The 20305-nt window shown below is 40.7% G+C and overlaps 1 protein-coding gene across 2 annotated transcripts in view; it reads left to right on the top strand.

Annotated features, from left to right (window-relative positions):
* LOC118626685 (phosphatidylinositol 3-kinase regulatory subunit gamma) overlaps window positions 1-18988 on the top strand; it is a 109621-nt gene extending 90633 nt beyond the window's left edge. Inside the window, exons 9-11 of one of the 2 annotated variants that reach the window (XM_036256698.1) lie at window positions 8010-8084; window positions 8502-8672; window positions 15455-18988. In XM_036256698.1, the coding sequence (XP_036112591.1) occupies window positions 8010-8084; window positions 8502-8672; window positions 15455-15653 (445 nt within the window). In that variant the 3' untranslated portion in view covers window positions 15654-18988. The remainder of the gene's footprint in view (window positions 1-8009; window positions 8085-8501; window positions 8673-15454) is intronic. The other variant, XM_036256699.1, reaches the window with a different exon arrangement.
* The last annotated feature ends 1317 nt before the right edge of the window (window positions 18989-20305 follow it).

Consider the following 20305-nt stretch of genomic DNA (forward strand, 5'->3'; position numbering starts at 1 on the left):
AATGTGTTGATAACAAGCATGAAAGATAATTTGATCTGAAGAGTAAAACTCAATTTTTTAATATTATGGAAAACTATATGATTTAGTTAGATACAGTTGGCCCTCGTTTATAGTGATTAATCAGTTCCAGACTCTACCACGATAAATGAATTTCTGCGAAGTAGGATGCTTTATTTATTCAGTTGTCCCTCGCCACTTTGCGCTTTGCGGTAGAGTGAAGCTGCGAAGGTCGAAGTGCAACGTGGCGAGGGACAACTGTTTTAGGGATATTATCCAAATATGGCTGAAAAGATATCACAACAAATTGTGGGTAGAGAAATGATAGCTTCAAAGAGAAAATACATGAGAAAGGAAAATAAATTTAGTTCTAGGTAATGAATAGACTGTTACGGAATATGTTTATGGGTTTCATGCTTGTAAAACAACTCAATTCAAACTCCTGGCAGGAGAAGACAGAGTAAAGACCTGACTGTTCCATAGACTCAGGCTTTTTTTTTTTTAATTAAATTTTTTTTTCCAATCCTCACCTAAGGATATTTTTTACGTTTATCTTTAGACAGAGTGGAGGGAGGAAGGAGAGGGGGTGGTGGAGAAGACTGGTTATCACCTGCATGACCCCAATTTGTTTTTTATCCTCACTCGAGGACATTTTTGCATTTATTTTCAGATAGGGTGGGAGGGAGAGAGGCAGGAAGAGGGAGAGAGAGAAACATTGCTGTGAGAGAGACACATCAACTGGTTGCCACCCACACTACCCCAACTGAGACCGGGGACAAACTGCAACCGAGGTATGTGCCCTTAGCTGGAACTGAACCCAGGACTCTTCAGTCCGTGGGCTGACGCTTTAACTGCTGAGCCAAACCGTGTACAAGTTTTGTATGGACATAAGTTTTTAGTTCTGAGTAGAAGCTGAGGAGTGGAATTTCTGAGTTAAACAGTGAGGAACTGCCAGACTTTTCTGAAGTGGCTGCACTGTTTTACATTTCCACCAGTGATGGTCTTTTTTATCTTAAGTAGTGGATCACTCCTTAATTTATCTCATAACTTAACTTTTTTTTTTAAACTGATTTTTTATTTCAAAATGTCTTATATGTTATTTTTATGTAGGGAATGTGAAGTTCTGATTATAAAATCTGGTGTAAGACAAGTTGTATTCCTCTTTTTCTTTACATTGAATTAATTTATTCTACATTTCTACCTGACTGGTTATATGAAAAGTATTTTATCTCAGTAATGATTTAGGACTCTTTCTACTTCCTACACATATACACACACTTAGATCATATAAGAATTTCATCATGAAGTACTGCCAGGAAACTGGTGGATCAGAAGTCCCTTGTCCCCCATTACTGCCATCATTGGGTGCTTCCTTTGCTCCTAACCATTGGGTCCTGCCATCTGGTTAAATACTGCTGATCCAGAAAATTCAGAGGTGTACTTCACAGTGATCTCCTTATTGGTCACCAGCAGACTCTGCATCTTTTTTTTTTTTTTAATTTTTTTTTTTTATCATCCTCACCCGAGGACATTTTTCCATTTTTTGTTCAGGTAGAGTGGGAGGGAGAGAGAGGAACAGAGAGAGAGAGAGAAACATCGATGTGAAAGGGACACATCGAGTGGCTGTCGCCCGCACAACCAACCAGGGCCAGAGACAAACCGCAACCAAGGTACGTGCCCTTAGCGGGAACCGAACCCAGGTCTCTCAGGACCGCAGGCCAACGCTCCAACCGCTGAGCCAAACCGGCCAGGGCCAGACTCTGCATCTTAAAACCTTCTTGTCCTTCATCCAAGGTGCTTTGTGCATGGGGCACCCTTTACTGTTACCCCAGCTCGTAATGTAGCCAGGCTTTAGGGAAGCATAACTTCTCCTCTAGGACTTATGCTTCAGCTTCAGAGTTTTTTTGTATTTTTTTTTTTTTTGTATTCCTCTCTCTCAGGGACTGCCTAATTTAATCCTCTTCCTTGGACTGAAATACAAGTTCTTCTTTTAGTGGGTGGTAGTTGGGTAGTAAGGCTAATTAGATCTTTAGAAAGGATACCATATATACATATTTTTTCCCCCTACTTGCTGGGTTGGGGACTAGGTAAATACTCACACCAGCTATTTTTTCTCTTGTTTTCCTTAATATAACTTCATCATAAATTAGCTATGGGAGTAGTATTTTTCTTGTTTTTTTTTTTTTTTTTTTTTGTAAGAAAATACTGAGGCATAAGCAGAGGCTGGTCAAAACCACACAGTTAGTAGGATGAGAACTGGATGTTGCTGTTGTTGCTGGTGGAAGCATTTTGGGGACCATGCATGGGAGGATGGGGTGTAGTGGTAAGGTTTATTGAAGATGGAGCAACACAAAAGACTGTTTCCAGGTGCCTGGAGTCTGTGTCTCATCCATGGTCAGGTGGTTCAGCTGTGGAGGAAGTCTAGCCTTGTCTTCATCAAGCCCAGAAAAAGGACCAGGGTCCAGAAATTCTTAGTTTGGTCCATGCTAAAGCTTAGTCCAGTTCAGTCTCTGTCCCCATTTGCTAGATTAATCTCTGTTCCCAGCTACATTAGGGGGGCACTGGGCTGCTGTATCTAGGCCCATGCTTTGAGCTGCGCATGAGAGGTGCGAGTGGTCAAGTGCAGGAACGAACAGTGAACAGATGTGTGTTACCTAGGGAGGCCTTTGTTAAGCTTTGACTGTATTACCTGGGCTTTCAAACTGACCACTTTCTTTTCTAATCCTTCAGCGGGCTTATGCTGGGTCCTCCCCCTAACCAATCTGGTCTTTTCCCCAGATTAGACACTGCCTCTTCACGGTTGCCATCTTAGCTTCTATTGGGCATTCATCCAGCAGAAGAATTTCCCCTTTATTTTTTATTTCTCACCCAAGGTATTTTTTCCATTGATTTTTAGGGAGAGTGGAATGGAGGGAGAGAGGGGAGGGGTGAGAGAGTGGGTGAAAGAGAAAGAGAGAGAGATAGAAAGGAACATTGATGTGAGAGATACATTGATTGGTTGCCTTCTGTAGACACCACGACTGGGGCCGGAGATCAAACCTGTAACCCAGGTATATGCCCTTGATCGGGAATTGAACCCACAACCCCTTGAAGCTTGGGCCGACACTCTAACCACTAAACCACACCAGCCAGGGCAGGAAAGATCAACTTTTTAAGGATAGAAAAGTTTGGATGATAAGAGTATTTATAAGAAGTTATCTGGTTATTTTGCTAACAGAAGTGATGGTGTAGGAGGGGTTTTGTTACTAAATAAATTTAGCAAGATCATGTTTTCTGGCTTCACTAAGCATATGAAATGAAATCCAGGTTAACTGAAGGATATGTCTTATTTAGAAAGGTTATGAAATCTGTCTAAAAGAACTTAAAAATTAGGTGTGATTTCAAGTTATCTAATGTAGTTGAGGTCAGTGACACAAAATGACCTTAGAGCCGGTCAAGATGGCAGTATAAGTAAACGCTGTATCGTGACTTCCCACAACCACATCAAAGTTACAACTAAACTACAGAACAACCATTATTCAAAACCTCCTGAAATCAAGCTGAATGGAAGTTCTACAACTACAAAATTAAAGAAGAAGCCACATCAAGACTGGTAGGGGGGGTGGAGGCCGACGGGCTGGTCCCACACCCATGTGTGGTGGATAAAAATCAGGATTCCTTGGCTGGGAAGGTCCTCCCTGAGGACTGAGGGGTCCCACCCTACATCAGGCGGCCCTGCTCAGGGTTCCAGTGCCAGGAAGAGAAGTCCCCATAACTTCTGGCTGGAAAAACCAGCGGGAACTGAGGCTCAGGGAGGCTGAGGCAGCTGGAGCCCCAGGAAGCTCCTTTTAAAGGGCCCACGCACAGACTTACCTGGACTTGCTCCCTCTAAGCTCAGAGGGGAAGCAACTTGAGGGGCACCAGAGACATACAGGAAAGAACTGAGCTGTTTGACATTGGAGCGAGGGCTGAAGAGGGGGCTTTCTACTGGGCAGACGTGCTGTCAGAGGCCTTTGTTCCTTTGGTGAGCCCTTCCTTGGGGTGGCAGACAGCCGCCATATCTGGGACTCCAGTAACTTGGCTCACACTGGGTGCCCCGCCCTGGTGATTCCCTGAGGCCCCGCCCCACCCAACTTTCGGGCCTACCCAAGCTGTTGCCAGTTGCTTTACCATAGGATTGGCCTGTCTTGGATCCTGCTTCAGGTTTCCCTAAATTCTTTCAAACAAGCAGCATCTGGTCTCAGCTAGCCCCATACCTCTTGTTAAGTAATACGCAGAAACAAACACAGGGAGGCAGCCAAAATGAGGAGACAAAGAAACAGGTCCCAAATGAAAGAACAGAACAAAACTCCAGGAAAAGAACTAAGTGAAATGGAGATAAGCAACCTAACAGATGCTGAGTTCAAAATACTGCTTATAAGGATGCTCAGTGTACTTAGTGAGAACCTCAGCGAACTTAGTGAGGGCCTCAAGAGCATAAAAAAGGACCGGTCAGAAATGAAGGATGCATAGTCAGAAATGAAGGAGGCAATAACTGAAATAAAGAATAATTTACACAGATTCAATAGCAAAGTAGGTAAAGCCAAGAAGCAAACCATTGATTTGGAATGTAAAAAAGCAAAAAACACCCAATCAGAACAGCAAAAAGAAAAAAGAATCCAAAAAAAGGAGGATGGTGTAAGGAGCCTTTGGGACAACTTCAAGCATGCTAACATTCGCATCCTGGGGGTGCCAGAAGGAGAAGAGAGAGAACAAGAAATTGAAAACCTATTTGAAACAATAATGGCAGAAAACTTTTCTAACTTGATGAAGGAAACAAATATACAAGTCCAGGAAGCACAGAGAGTCCCAAACAAGATGAACCCCAAGAGGCCCACCAAGACACATCATCATTAAAATGCAAAAGGTCCAAGACAAAGAGAGAGTTTTAAAAGCGGCAAGAGAAAAGCAGTTCGTTACCTACAAGGGAGTTCCCATAAGACTGTCAGCTGATTTCTCAAAAGAAACTTTGCAGGCCAGAAGGGAGTGGCAAGAAATATTCAGAGTGATGAAAAGAAAGAACCTACAACCAAGATTACTGTATCCTGCAAAGCTGTCATTTAGAATTGATGGCCATATAAAGAGTTTCCCAGACAAGGAAAAGCTAAAGGAGTTCATCACTACCAAACCATTATTATATGAAATGTTGAAGGGTCTTCTTGAAGAAAACGATAAAAAATATGAACAAACAAAATGGCAATGAATACATATCTATCGACAATTGAATCTACAAACAAAATGAACAGGTAGAACAGAAACATTCTCATAGATACAGAGAATATTTTGTTCGTTGCCAGATGGGAGAGGGGTTGGGGGAATGGGTCAAAAAGGTGGAGGGATTAAGAAGTACAAATTGGTTGCTAGACTGAGAAACCTCAAAGGGAAGGGGGGTTGGAGGGTGGGAAGAAATACACCAAGGAACTTACATGCATATGTGCATAATCAATGGACACAGACAACAGTGTGGGGAAAAGTAGGAGTGCGGGCCACGAGTGGGGAGGGAGTCAATGGGGGAAAAATGAGGAACATCTGTAATACATTCAACAATAAAGATAAGTTTAAAAAATAATAAAATAAATAAAAAGAAAAATAAAACCCAAAAAACAAAATGACCTTAGAGTTGACCATGAAGATTTATTAAAACCACCCCATCAGCCCTGGCCAGTTTGCTAAGTGGTTAGAGTGTCAGCCCGCGGACCAAAGAATCACGGGTTTGATTCTGGTCAAGGGCATGTACCACAGTTGCAGTTTAGTCCCTGGCCCTGGTCGGGGTCATGTGGGAGGCAACCAGTTGATGTGTTCCTCTCATGTGGATGTTTCTCTTTCTCTCCCTTTCTCTTCCTCTCTCTGCCTCCCACTCTATCTGAAAATAAATGGAAGAATATCCTTGGGTGAGGATTAACAAACAAACACACAGAAAACCACCCATCAGCAAATATTTACCGACTATTTATTGAATATCTACTATGTGCTGGCATTCTTTTCAGCATTGGGATTAACCATGAGTAGAGTAGACTCCTTTCTTTAAAGTAGCTTACATTTTAGTGGAGGAGACTGTCAGCTTAAGAAATGTCCAAACCTGTAAGAATTTGTGCAAGTTTATTTGAGCCAAATTGATGACAGTTGCCAGCAAACAAAATTTTAAGGGATTGAGAAAATGCTCCAGAGAATGGTTGTTTTGCACCTTATTTTATACATTACAAAGGAGGAGAGGTATAAGGGGATTACATGAAATTCATTGGAGACAGCGAGGCAGGAGAAAGCAAAGAGGGGGATCTCTGGGATTGGATAAAAAGTAAAACAAGCCGTGGCCGGTTTTGCTCAGTGGTTAGAGCGTCGGCCCATGGACCAGAGAGTCCGAGGTTCGGTTCCTGCTCAGGGCACGGACCTCGGTTGCAGTTTGTCCCCGGCTCTGGTTGGGGTTGTGTGGGTGGCAACCACTCAATGTGTCTCTCTGACATTGATGTTTCTCTCTCTCTCTGTTCCCCCCTCTCTCCCTCCCTCTCTATCTGAAGATAAATGCAAAAATGTCCTCTGGTGAGGATTAAAAAAAAAAGGTAAAACAAGCCCAGCTGGTGTGGCTCAGTAGTTCAGCATCGACCCATGGACTAAGAGGTCGCCTTTCGATTCCCGGTCGGGGCACATGCCCAGGTTGTGGGCCCAATCCCCAGTTGGGGGCATGCAGGAGGTAGCCAGTTGATATTCTCTCTCATCGATATTTCTATCTCTCTCTCTAAAAATCATTAAAGAAAAAAAAATTTTTTTTGAAGTGGAACAAATAGACACATACTTTTTTTACATCGGTGGGTATAGGATAGTTAACAGTTAACAATGAACATGATAACCATGAGGGGATTTGTGGTTTCTGCTCTGGTGTGGTGGTTGTGCTTTGAGGGTTTTAGGGGGAAAGGAAATTAGATATGCTATCATAGACACACACACACACACACACACACACACAAAGACAACAGACAGGATCAGTTAAGGTGAAGATTGACCTTCGTTAGGGAAAAATATAACCCTAGGACATTACTACCAGCAATGAACTGCTTTTAGTAAGTTTTAATTTCAGACCATTCTATGTGCTTACTTTCGATCTCTTGAGTTTGTAAGACCGCCATGTTGGCCTCCCCTGAGCTTGTCAGGTTTAGTATGTGGCCCCTTTTTTGTCCACAAGACAAACATTAACAAGTGAAAGTACAAAACAGTTCCAGGCAAATGCTGTGAAGATGGTAAAGTGCAGAGAGTGACTGGGGGATTGCCTTAGTTGGGACAGTGAGGATAGTTTATGATGAGACTTAAATGATCAGAAGCCTGGTTGGGGGTCGGCAATGAAAGAGTTTTTGTATAGTCAAGTTTTAGACCATCAGCCATCTCAGTGATTTATATCATTTTACATCTAAAATGTTGCCGTATTTTCCTGGCCAGGTAGCTCAATTGGTTAGAGTGTTGTCCTGATACACCAAAGTTGTGGGTTCAAGCACTCGTCAGAGGACATACAAAATCAACCAGTGAATGCATAAATAAGTGGAACAACAAATCAATATTTCTTTCTCTAAAATAATTTTTTAAAATGTCGCTGTATTTTAAAATACTATGATTTGCCTGGTAATGAAGTAAATGTATATTAAGTACTCAGATTGCCACTCTTAATTTCTAAACTCAATGTAGTAGACCACACAGGAATAGAGCAATATGTGTCCCACTGTGTTTGAATGTAAGTATGTGTGTGCTGGTGGTGGTAAAACCTTCTGGAAAAGGAAAATTCAAAGTGAGAGAAGTGTCTCATTTCAAGTAGCTCTTTGTATTTCTACCATTTTGCAGACAGTTGAAGGAAAAGTAATGGAGAAACTAGTTTAGGGAAATCTCTGGCCACTCTCAGTAGGACTGGAAAATAAGTTCATGGACTCTGCAAGTTTGATTGGCTTGGTCGTGTCTACTTTGTCCAAGCAGAATTTGCACAGATACTGACACTGGTGTCTTCCCTCTGGCAGATGGCTCAATCACAAAGGAGTGAGGCAGAAACGCCTAAATGCCTGGCTGGGAATCAAGAATGAGGATGCTGATGAGTAAGTTCCCTCTGTACCTTTCTGTCAGAGGGCTTTGTTTCCAATATAAGACATAGACCTTCTTTATACATGCCAAATGTTGGTTTTCATTGTCATTTGAGGACATTGAATCAAGAACTTTGCTTTTCTTTCAAATTGAATTTTCTAGAGTACCCTATAGGCTTGAGTTCAGAGACCTGCAAATCACATAAAACAAATGCTTTGATCATGGAGACATACACATGTGTTGGATGAGACATGAAATTTGTGCTTTCTGTACCATAGCAAGTAATGAAGTTGTTAAAAAGCATCCAGCTAAATACAATTTCATTTTGTCATTTTATGGTTAAAGATTTAGAAGAGAGTTTTATTTGTGAATTTGCCTTTAGATATAAGTAACCTGATTGTTAGAATAATATTTTAACATTTAATTTTTAGGACCTATTTTATCAATGAGGAAGATGAAAACCTGCCCCATTATGATGAGAAAACCTGGTTTGTTGAGGATATCAATCGAGTACAAGCAGAGGACTTGCTTTATGGGAAACCCGATGGTGCATTCTTAATTCGTGAGAGTAGCAAGAAAGGATGTTATGCTTGCTCTGTGGTGTAAGTCTTCTCTGGGAGTACGACCTTTTGGAAACTACTGCATTGATTAAGAGAGAATCAGTCTCTCATAAAATTCAGATCAAATTAGTTCAGGTACAATAAGGAGAGCCTATGGCTTAGACCATTAATATTTTATAAAAAAAAAACAAAACCACTTGCTTTAAGAGAAATGATATCTGAAATTATTTTTGGGGTTTTAATTTAAATGGTAAGTAGATTAGGCCTTGCAGTGTTGCTATTAGATTTCAGGTATTTGTGAAAAGTAATGTGCAGTCTTTCATTGAAAAGATCAATTAATTCTTTAGCAGTCTCCTGCATGCTTAACTTGTTCTTCATTTTCAGATTTAGAAAGGCTTGATTAAATAGAACTGTTTTTACTTCAGAAGAAAAACTATATAAATTTTGTACTTAAATAGTATTCTGTTGGGGTAGTGATAGAAAATGTTGGATATTTTCCATAAGATCATTTTATGACTTTGTTTGGAAAAGCCTATTTTCCTTTTAATGGAAAGTGAAATTCTGGGGGAAGCTAACTACGCATTGGTCAGATTTTGCCAAAGCATTATGTATATTCCTTAGAAAGGCAAATTTCTTCATTAACAAAGACCATACTTAGAGTGGAGGTTTAGTATGATGATTATGAGAGCAAGCTTTGCTGCCAGATGTATTGGATTCAAATCTTTACTCTGCTTCTCACCAGATATGTGACCTAGGGTAAGATTTTTGTAAGTATAAAATGAGTTAATACATATAATGCAATGTGCTTTGATTAGTGCTGGCACATAAGTAAACGTTACCCACTATATTATTGTGATAATGATGGTACTGATGGACATGACAGAAGGCAAGCAAAAATGACAAAGTGATTTTCCCCTCAAAGAGGGCAAGTTGGTGAGAATAAAAAGAAGACACTCATATTAACAGAGTGCTCATTGCTTTACATGATCATTTTGTCTTTTGTTGGTCTACCTCTGTCATTGAGTCAGAGTTTGAATCCAAGTTTACCTGGTTTCAAAGCCCACATTTTCCTTTTGCATCACACTTCATTTCACAATTAAATATAAGTGGAATCACTGTGAGATAGGAATCATTAGTTGTCTGTACACACGAAGAACTATTCTTGTGGAAAAAGAAAAGATTGGAGGTTTTGTGGAAGAGGTGGCATTTGAGCTGAACTTTGAAAGGATGAAGAATGGGATACTTATGGGCAGGAAATGGGGAAGGAGTTGAAACATTGGATGACTGTTTACCAAAGACAGAGCTACTTGAAAAACATTTCATTTCTCCGAAACATGGACTGCTCAAGTTATATGAGTGGAAATAGCAGGAGAGGATGGTTCTTGCAGTATTTGAGATCTTTTAAGAACAATAAAAGAAGGAAGGTAATAATCCCAGTGCATTGGTCCCTCACCTTCACCTGAGGTCATTGGGTAGGCAGGCTCATAAAAATTCAGGGAGACTAAGGAGATACTTGAATATTTTAGGGAGCTGTATTCTTTTTCTCCTTTCTTTAGCCACAGACTTGACTAGAACTAAAGTCCACAGCAGTGTGGCTTTCCCTTGCTTATTAAATCCAACTGCAGTCATATATCAAATTGGAGTTCACATTGAAGATTTTCAGAAGCAAAAGAGTTTGGCATCACAAAGACTTTAACTTGTTTGCTAGCCACTCTGGCTATAGGAAGCCTGCTTACAGTGATCTCCCAATGTATATAAAATATTTGCTGAAGTAGGGACATGAATAAATTCAGTTTTTTAGGAGACTCTCATAGAAAAATTAAAATGACCATGTAGTAGGAAGTAAAGGCACGGAACTCCTTTGTTTTTCCATTTTAATTTCTGTTAATGACATCATAAAATAGCCTTGGAATAAATTGTTTAACTTCACAGCCTTCTGGGGCTAAAGACCTGTAGCCAGCAATGCACATATTCCATTAAGTTAAGGAGTCAAATTGTGAGCACTAGTGATCCTTATTGTTATTGTCATTTAGGATACAAAATTTGATTAGGGATAGAATAACTAAATAGATAAAGAAGAAAACAGAATACTTGAACAACACTATAAAACAGCTAGAACTAACAGACATCTTTAGAACATTCCACCTAACAACAAAATACACATTCTTCTTTAGTGCACATGAAACATTATTCAGGATAGACCACAGGTTAGACCACAAGTTTCAATAAATTTAAAAGGATAGAAATCATACAAAATGTTTTCTAACCACAATGGACAAGAAATCAGAAATAAAAAACAGAAGGAAATTTTGGAAATTCACAAATGTGGACAATAAACACATTCCTAAATAACCAGTGGAGCCCTGGCCGGTTTGGCTCAGTGGTTAGAGCGTCGGCCCACGGACCAGAGAGTCCTGGGTTTGGTTACCGCTAAGGGCATGTACCTTGGTTTCAGTTCATCCCTGGCCCCAGCTGATGTCGTGTGGGTGGGCAGCCAATTGATGTGTCTCTCTCACATCGATGTTTCTCTCTCTTTCTTCCCCCGTCTCTATTTGAAGATAAACGCAAAAAAAAAAAAAAGTATTTGGGTGAGGATAAAAACAAACAAACCCATAAATAATGAGTGGACAAAAGAAAAAAAAGGGAAATTAGAAAATACTTTGAGATAAGTAAAAACAAACAACATATCAAAACTTATGGAATGCAGCCAAAGCAGTGCTAAGAGGGAAGTTTATAAGTAAACATTTATATTAAAGAGGATCTCATCTCTGGCCAGTTTGCTCAGTGGTTAGAGTGTTGACCCATGGACCAAAGAATCCCAGGTTTGATTCCAGTCAAGGGCACATACCTTAATTGCAGTTTGGTCATTGGCCCTAGTCAGGGTCGTGTGAGAGGCAACCAGTTGATGTGTCTCTCTCACATCGATGTTTCTCTCTCTCTCTCTCCCTCCCTCCCTCCCTCCCACTCTATCTGAAGATAAATAGAAAAATATCCTCAGGTGAGGATTTAAAAAAAAAAAAAGGATCTTAAATTAATAACCTAACCCTCTTCTCCCTTAAGAAACTAAAACAAACAAACAAACAAAAACCCAAAACACAAAAGAAGAGCAAACTAAACCCACACAAGCAGAAGGAAAGGAATAATAAAGATCAGAATGGAAGTAAATGAAATAGAGAATAGAAAAAAGTTGAGAAAATCAATGAAACCAAAACTTGGGATGAACAAAATTGACAACCTCTAGCTAAATTAACACATCCACACTCAAACAGAGAGATGATACAAATTACTAAACTCAGGATGAAAGAGGGGACATTACTTGTAGTCCTTACAGAAATTTTTTTAATTAATTATTTTTGTTACAGATGTTTCTCCTCCCCCCCCCCAGACACCCTCCTTCCTATCGCACCCCTCACCCCCACCGTGCAAGCATTGTTGTCTATGTCCATTGGTTACACATACATGCATATAAATTCTTTGGTTTATCTCATTCCTCCCCACCATCCCCTTCTCTGAAGTTTGTCAGTCTGACCTGTACTCCTTTCTATGTCTCTGGGTCTGTTTTGTTCATCAGCTTTTTTTGTTCATTATGTTCCACAAATAAGTGAGATCATGTGGTATCTGTCTTTCTCTGATTGGCTTATTTTGCTTAGGATAATACAGACATTTTAAAAGATGATGAGGGAATACTATAAAACAGTAATATGCCAACAAATTAAATAACCTAGATGAAACAGACAAATTCCTAGAAGCACACAAACTACCAAAACTGACTTCAGAGGAAATAGAAAATCTGAAAAACACTATAACCAGAAAAGAAGTTGAAGTATTAATTAAAACTAAAACAGAAACTATGCACAAAGAAAAGCCCAGGCCCAGATGGCTTCACTGGTGAAGTCTACTAAATATTTTTTAAAGAATTAACACAAGTCCTTCACGAAGTCTTACAAAAAATAGAAGAGAACACTTCCCAGCTCATTTATAAGGGTAATATTACCCTGACACCAAAACCCAGACAGAGTTATAAGAAAAGAAAACTATAGATAAATGTAGTTGGATTCATCCCAGGAATGCAAAGGCAAGTCGACATAACTCAATTCATGCAATAAACCATGTTAATAGAATAAAGGCAAAAAATTACATGATTATTTCAGTAGACTCAAAAAACCTTTGACAAAATCCAACAACTCTTTTATTTTAAAAAACACTGAACAAACTAGGAATATGAGGGCACTTCCTCAACCCGATAAAGGGTTGTCTGTGGAAAACCCACAGCTAGTGTTATACTTAATGGTTAAAGACTGAATGCTTTTCCCTAAGATCAGGAAGAAGACAAGAATGTCTGCTCTCACCACTTCTAATAATCATTGTACAGAAGGTTCTAGCTAGGACAATTGGGCAAGAAAAATAAAAGGCATCCAGATTGGAAAGGAATAAAATAAAGAGTTCATCGGGGTTGCAGGTTAAAAGATTAGGATACAAAATTTTTTTCTATTTCTATGTACTAGAAATGAACAGTCTGAAAATGAAATGAAGAAGACACACTATTTATAATAGCATCAAAACTAATATACAGGACTAAAACAAAAGAAGTACAAGAGCTATACAAAGAATATAAAACATCATTGAAAGCACTTAAAGAAGATCTAAATAAGTGGAAAGACATTCAGTGTTCATGGAACAAAAAAGACTTAATATTGTTAAAATGGCAGTACTCCCCAAATTGGTCTACATGTTCAATATAATCCCTTTCAAGAAGCCCAGTTGCACCCTGGCCAGTTTGGCTCAGCGGTTGGAGCATCGGCTTGCGGACCAGAGAGTCCTGGGTTCAGTTCCCGCTAGGGGCACGTACCAAAAAAAAGAAAAAAAAAGAATCCTAGTTGGATTTTTGCAGAAATTGACAAGATGATCCTAAAATTCATGTAAAAATGAAGGGATCCACAATAGCCAAAATAATCTTGAAAGAACAGAAAAAAGTGGAAGTACATCTCCTGATTTCAAAACTTACAACAAAGCTATAGTAGTCAAAATTGTGAGGTACTGACATAAGGATAAACATGTAAATCAGTAAACAGAATTGAGAGTCAAGAAATTCTTAACTTATGGTCGATTGGTTTTCAACAAGGTTCTAGACATTTAGTGGCGGAAAAATAGTCATTTCAACACATGATGCTGTGACAGCTGGTGAGCCACATGTAAAAGAATGAAGTTGGATCCTTAACCTCACACCATATAAAAAACATTGACTCAAAATGGATTATAGACCTAAATGTAAAAGCTATAGGCATAATTCTTTGTGACTTTGGATTAGGCAGTAGTTTCTTACAAACCCAAAGCACAAACACCAAAACAAAAAATAAATTGGACTTTACCATAATTAAAAACTTTTTGCATCAAAGGACACTGTCAAGAAAGTTAAAAGACAACCCAAAGAATAGGAGAAAATATTTGGAAATCTTTTGTCTGTTAAGTGTCTAATAAATAAAGTGTCTAATAAAGAAAGAACTCAATAAAAGACAAATGCCCTAATTTAAAAATGGGCAAAGATTTGAATAGACATTTTTCTAAAGAAGATATCATAAGTGGTCAAAAAACATATGAAAAGATGCTCAATATCATTAACCATTTGGAAACTGCAAATCGAAACCACAATGAGCCTGGCCATTGTGGCTCACTGGTTGAGCATCGACCCATGCACCAAGAGGTCACCAGTTCAATTCCCGGTCAGGGCACATGCCCAGGTTGTGGTCCAAATCCCCCAGTGCGGGGCAGGCAGGAGGTGGCCAATCAATGTTCTCTCTCATTGATGTTTTTCTCTTCTTCTTCTCTCTCTCTAAAATCAATAGAGAGAAAATATTAAAAAAAAAAACTACAATGAGATACCACTAGGATGACTATAAAACAAAGAAGATGGACAATAACAAGTGTTGGTAAGGATGTGGAGAAATTAGATCCTCTTATACTGCTCGTAGGAATATAAAAAGATGAAACCATTTTGGAAAACAGTTTGGCAGTTCCTTAAAAAGTTAAACCGTATGACTCAGCAGTTCCACTCTAGGTATACATCCAAGAGAACTGAAAAAAACTCATACACAAATGTTCAGAATAGCATTATTCATAATAGCCAAAAAGTGGAAACAACCCAAATGTCCATCAATTGATGAATGGATAAACAAAATGTGGGATATCCACACAATGGAATATTATTCAAATAGCTATAAGAAAAAATGAAGTACCAATACATGCTACAACATGGGAGACTTTGAAAATAGTGTGCTAAGTGAAAGCCAGGTACAAAAAGTTGTGTGATATTGTATGATTCTATTTATATGAAATGTCCAGAATAGGCAAATCCATGAAGATAGAAAGTATATTAGTTGCTAGGGCCTGGGGGGAGGGAGGAATACAGAGTGATTGCTACATGGTTTCTTTTTAGGGTGAGGAAAATATTCTAGAATTAGATAGTGATGATTGTTGCACAACCTTGTGAATATTCTAAAAACCACTGATTTATACACTAAAAAATATTTTTTTTTGGTTCTGCCCCTCTGCAGTGTTCTTGCCTAATGAAGAGCCAGAGCTGAGTGATTAAATGGAGTCATCTGTTTTAGCTTTACCAGGTCTTGGTGGGAGACGAAGGATATCTTTGTGACAGGTCTATAAGGGAGTGAGGGGGACATACATGGATGTGACATTTTATAAGCTTGATTGACAAAACATTTCTGCTCCTCCTTTACAGAACAATCGCTTTCAGACTTCTGGTCATTTGGGGTCCCTTTATTATATTTTGCCTTAATTCCGTGGTATTTGTGTATTGTATCTTGCAGTGCCGATGGGGAAGTGAAACACTGTGTGATCTACAGCACTGCCCGGGGCTATGGCTTTGCAGAGCCCTACAACCTGTACAGCTCACTGAAGGAGCTGGTGCTCCATTACCAGCAGACTTCCCTCGTTCAGCACAACGACTCCCTCAACGTCAGGCTTGCCTACCCTGTCCATGCACAGATGCCCTCGCTCTGCAGATAAAGAGGGAGTGGGAAGAGAAGTGGCTCTCTAGCATTTTTTTCTACAGTTTTTATTAGACTATGAGGGCATTCTTTCTACGTAGACTGCTTGTTTTGCACAAGAAGTGATTCTGTGAATGTGAAGTGGAGAGTTTGAGCAGCAGCTGGCCAGGACACAGGCGCAAGGGGCCTGAGATTCTCTGGGACCCAGTGGTGCTGCTGCACTAGCATAGGAAGCTGGAAGCAGATGTTTTTTTGGGAAGTCTGTTTCATTGTTTTTTTGTTTGTTTGTTTGTTTGTTTGTTTAGCCAGGCACCCTCAACAGAACACATTAAGCTTGAGGGGGGTGGGAGGGTTGTATCTGGAAGCTTCTTAAGAGTCCATGTCCTCTTTGGGTCTTCAACTCTGAGAACGAGGTAGGGGCATGGCTCTGTGGGGAGCTCTGTTTTGATCTGGCAGTCTGTTTTAACTTTCTCCCAAAGAGAAGGCCGATTTGGTTCTGTGGTAGAATGGCATTCGGTGAAAAAGACAACCAAAGGAAAATGGGGAGGCCTGGGATTTCGTCTATGAACTCTCAGTCAAGGAGGTAAAAACCCTTCAGTGGAAGGCCTTGTATTTCTTAACCAACATAACTTGGGCATCAATGTCTCATAGCTCCTCCCTCTAAAGAAGCATTGTTTAGAAACCAAATTGGTCCCAGCAAAAGTGTTTGTTGCCGGATTGAGGTCTGATGGAAGAAGGCAACACTCGTGTCTGAATGCACACTTATGTACCAAAACTTGAAAATAAAAAGAAAGCTAGAATGTGTTAGTTTTAGCAAACACTAAAATTGGTCAATGTAACCTCTCTGCCCTGTTTCTCAGAGATGAAGAATAGTGTTCTTTTTGTGGGCATGGTGAGCTTTGAATCATAAAATGAAGTTGGTGCTTGTGTGTTGTTTCCTTAGCCTAAAGAATGATCTGTTGTCTAAAACCTTTGTAACTTGTTTGTATGAGTAAAGAAAAGGTGCAATCCAGTGCTTTTAGATGGCTTGATATACCAAATAATGATATAGAACAACAGTCTTATATGTGCTTCCCCAAGTTTAAAGGCCCTGCAGAAACAGTGAACATGGTTAATTGCTCATTGCCTATCCTTTGCTGGGTAGGGCTAGGGTCATACATAGGTTGCTAAGGCTGTAGCAGGAAGGGAGCCAGATTGTGGTCAGGGACCTCAGTAAATCATAGACCCAGGGGCTCTGGTGTCCAGGGCAAGGGTCATACCATATTACCCATGTGCTTCCATATAGTGGTTTCTAAAACTTTTGTAAGGAGAGGAAAGAATGGTTTGGAGTTTGGACTGTTAGTAGAAATCATCTGGAAGCTTTACTCTTTGCCTTTTTTGTGATCCTGATATTAAGAGATGTGCACAAACTGTCCTGATTTTAGGCCAGGATCATCTGCTCCATGTGGTTTAAGCCTTCCAGCTGAGTGGAGCTAGGCAAATGGAGTTGGAGGCAGGCATGTCCTACCTCCATTATGCCCTTCCCCATCAGTCAGCACTCATTTGACAAATAGAATTCAGCTGTCTGAGCCAATCCTGGAACCATAATAGGCTCAGAGTGAGTCAGCTGTTTGAGCCCGAAGCTGTGCAGTCAGGTGTCCTGGCTGAGCTACACAAGAAGCCAATATCTGGGTCTCGGTGCATGAGGCTTATAGCTAGGAAAGCTCTAGTTTTGGGGATGAAAGAAATGAATATTGCTTTTCCTGAGCACTTATCTTGGTGACAGGGTCTAGAATGGACCACGACATAGAAATTAGACATAGAAGAAAGTTTTGGAAAAACTTTCAGTTACTAACAATGAGTATAGGAAGAAAAGGGCATATCTTTGGCTGTTCTGACTTTAAGTCCTTAACTGATAGTGAAGGAGCTGCACATCCCTTCCCCAAATTGCCAGATTGAAATCTTGCTGAAAGTTTTACTGAGTAATGGCAGGCCAGTTGTTGGTACACCTGGTGTTGAACCTGCTTACTCCGTTAGATGCTCAAGATTGGCTGGAAGGAAGTCCTCCTTTCTAGTACTAAAGTTTAGTGTTCTCAATGTCTTAAATGAAATTGGGGATAAGGATACATTGAACTGTGTGTTGCTCCTTGTCAGACAGTCATTAGGGTGTGCAGGGAGAGAGCTAGCATCATCTATTACCTACACTTGGGCTGGCATGTGGAGAAGGGCAGCCCTTTTTCAGTCCTACATTCCTTCACTTTTTGTTTCTTTCCTGTTTTTCATTCTTGAATTTGTTGTTTTGTGGGGACTAAGACCTAGGGAATCATTTGAGAAGTCGAAAAGTTTTTTTTTCTGACTAGTTGCCAGATTTGCTTGATCCTGAGTCAGTGGAAATGGCATAGGAACCAGTCTGTTAACCACTTGGATGGTGGGATGCTACTTCTGTCCTCTGTGGTCTTGGTAGCAAGCCTCGGCCTCCATCTGAATCTAGTTCTGTGTCCTGTCCCATGATCTGGGCCTGAGATTCTCTCTCATGGTATCATAACTGCAGCCTCACTGAAGCAGAGGGTAAAGGGACAAAACAAGACCAGAGTGGTCCATTGTTTTCCTGGCTAGAGAAGCCAGCTACCAACATGGAAGCAGCCTGGGGTTGGCTAGACACAGGTCCTAAGGCCCCTCTATTCCAGGTGGAACGTTCATCACAGAACAATGCTGTCTCCATCTGGCCATAGATGTTAAACCTTAGCCATGGCTCAGGCCTGTACAGGGTAGCTGTGTCCTTACTGCTGATTTGGCCAAGATTGAGGACTTCCTAATAACTCTCCTACCCTATCTCATCTACAAGACCTGATGGGATCTCCCACTTATATTGGGCCTCGTGCTCTAAAGAAGCTTTTTTGAGAGCCAGTGTGGTGTCTTCCATGGGTCTCTTGCTGCAAGGAACCAGCCTGCTAGGCCCTCTTGGGCCAAGAATTGCATTTGGGCAATTTCTGGTTTTCAAGGTGGTCTCTGTTGCCAGGTAAGACTCCAGACTAGTCCTCTGTGAGGCTTTAGTGGCCTCAAAGCAGAGGGTCCAGATGAGGGTCTGGATGGGCCCTCTGTTGCCAGCTGCTCAGCCCTGCTCCAGCCCCACCCACTTGTGACAACCTTGTTTCCTTACAAATTCCAGCATGTGACTTTGGTGCCCTGTTGTTACTTGTGAAGAACTTATTCTGTTGTCTTTGATGTAGTCCAAAAAATTCATGTAGTTCACGTAAAAATATCTGATTCACAGGGAAGCCAACTATGTGTCTTGTGTTGGGACAGTTCATATGTAGTTCCTAGACCACTTTTGCAAATTGTTCTTGTCACCAGATGTGTTCAGACATTGCTGTGCAGTTGTAGGGGAGGGTGGGGGGAAGGTGGGTGAGATACTTTTTGGTCTTTTTGTTTTTTACCTTCCCCAAGAGGGGACAGTTTGGCCAACTTGCTCCAGTAATGCAATAAATACATTGCAGTAAAGTACCATTTTTGTCCTCGTGGTATTGGGGGTGAGGTGGGTTGGGGGCTGGAAGCAAGGGGAAAAGGACTGGGGTGTTGAAAAACCCTGAAACTTCCAAACCTTTTCTCCCATGATCACCAAAAGATTGGTCCTGGGGCTGAACTGGGGCCACCAGAGGCTCTCTTATGCCCCTGAAGAAGAGGAAGTCATCCCTAACAGGTATGATGCCAGAATCCTGTCTGCCCAACACAGGACACAGGGAGACTCAGCACTTTGTTGAGGTTCATTTGTGTTGGAAACCATTGCACAGAACATTGCAGTTCTCACCCATGTCTCCCAGGCCCCACAGATGTGCACTGAATTACAAATCAGATGGGTAGGGGAATAGTGTTCTAAATGACTTTGCCTATGACCTTCTTCCCTTACTACGCTTTAGCACCCCCAAGGCTACTGCTAGGAACTATGGATGATTTCCCCGAATCCCAAGAGTTGTTCCCAGTCTACATAGGACGCTCAAATTCCTAACTTCTGTCCAGTCCTCTCTTCTGGACTCCACCTGCTGGCTGATATGTCCACTTGAGACTTAGGGAGTCTCACAGACACTGCAAACTTTTTGTTTTACAGAGAAAACACATACTTGGTTATGAATTCCCTTATCTTCTTACCACTAAACCTACATACCTATCTATAGTCACAAAACTCCTCTCCCACTCACCTATGAAATTACAAAAGGTAGCCCTCCTTCAGCTAAAGCCAATCTTTCCACATGTATTTTGGATTTTATTGTCTTCCTTCTCAGGAATCTCCCATGATCAGCTATCAGTTCTTTCACTAATGTTTCCTCTCAGTTGGATCATCTATTGGCATTTGAACATGGTTGGGTATTTAGCCTTTATTGGCTAATATAACTAGAAAATCTGAGTATGGGCCTCATATCTTAAGCACCATGTGTCTCTATCTCTGCTGTACCAGCTGATGCTTGGTTTTATTTTGTGTGTGGGCACTCTCCTCCAGGTGGACAAATGGCCTCCAGCAGTGCCAGACTCATAGCCTCTGACAGCTCCCCTGAGGAGAGATGATTTTTTCAGGTACTAGCTGCTTGCTTGTTTTATATATCCATAGTGAATACAGCACAATGTCCATGAGAAGTGCACTTTGAAAGGCTCAGCCTTAACTATGTCCCTATGGTGAGACAAGATGTGTGATTGTTC

This window comes from Molossus molossus, unplaced genomic scaffold (genome assembly GCF_014108415.1).
Source record: "Molossus molossus isolate mMolMol1 unplaced genomic scaffold, mMolMol1.p scaffold_m16_p_12, whole genome shotgun sequence".
Taxonomy (NCBI): Eukaryota; Metazoa; Chordata; class Mammalia; order Chiroptera; family Molossidae; genus Molossus; species Molossus molossus.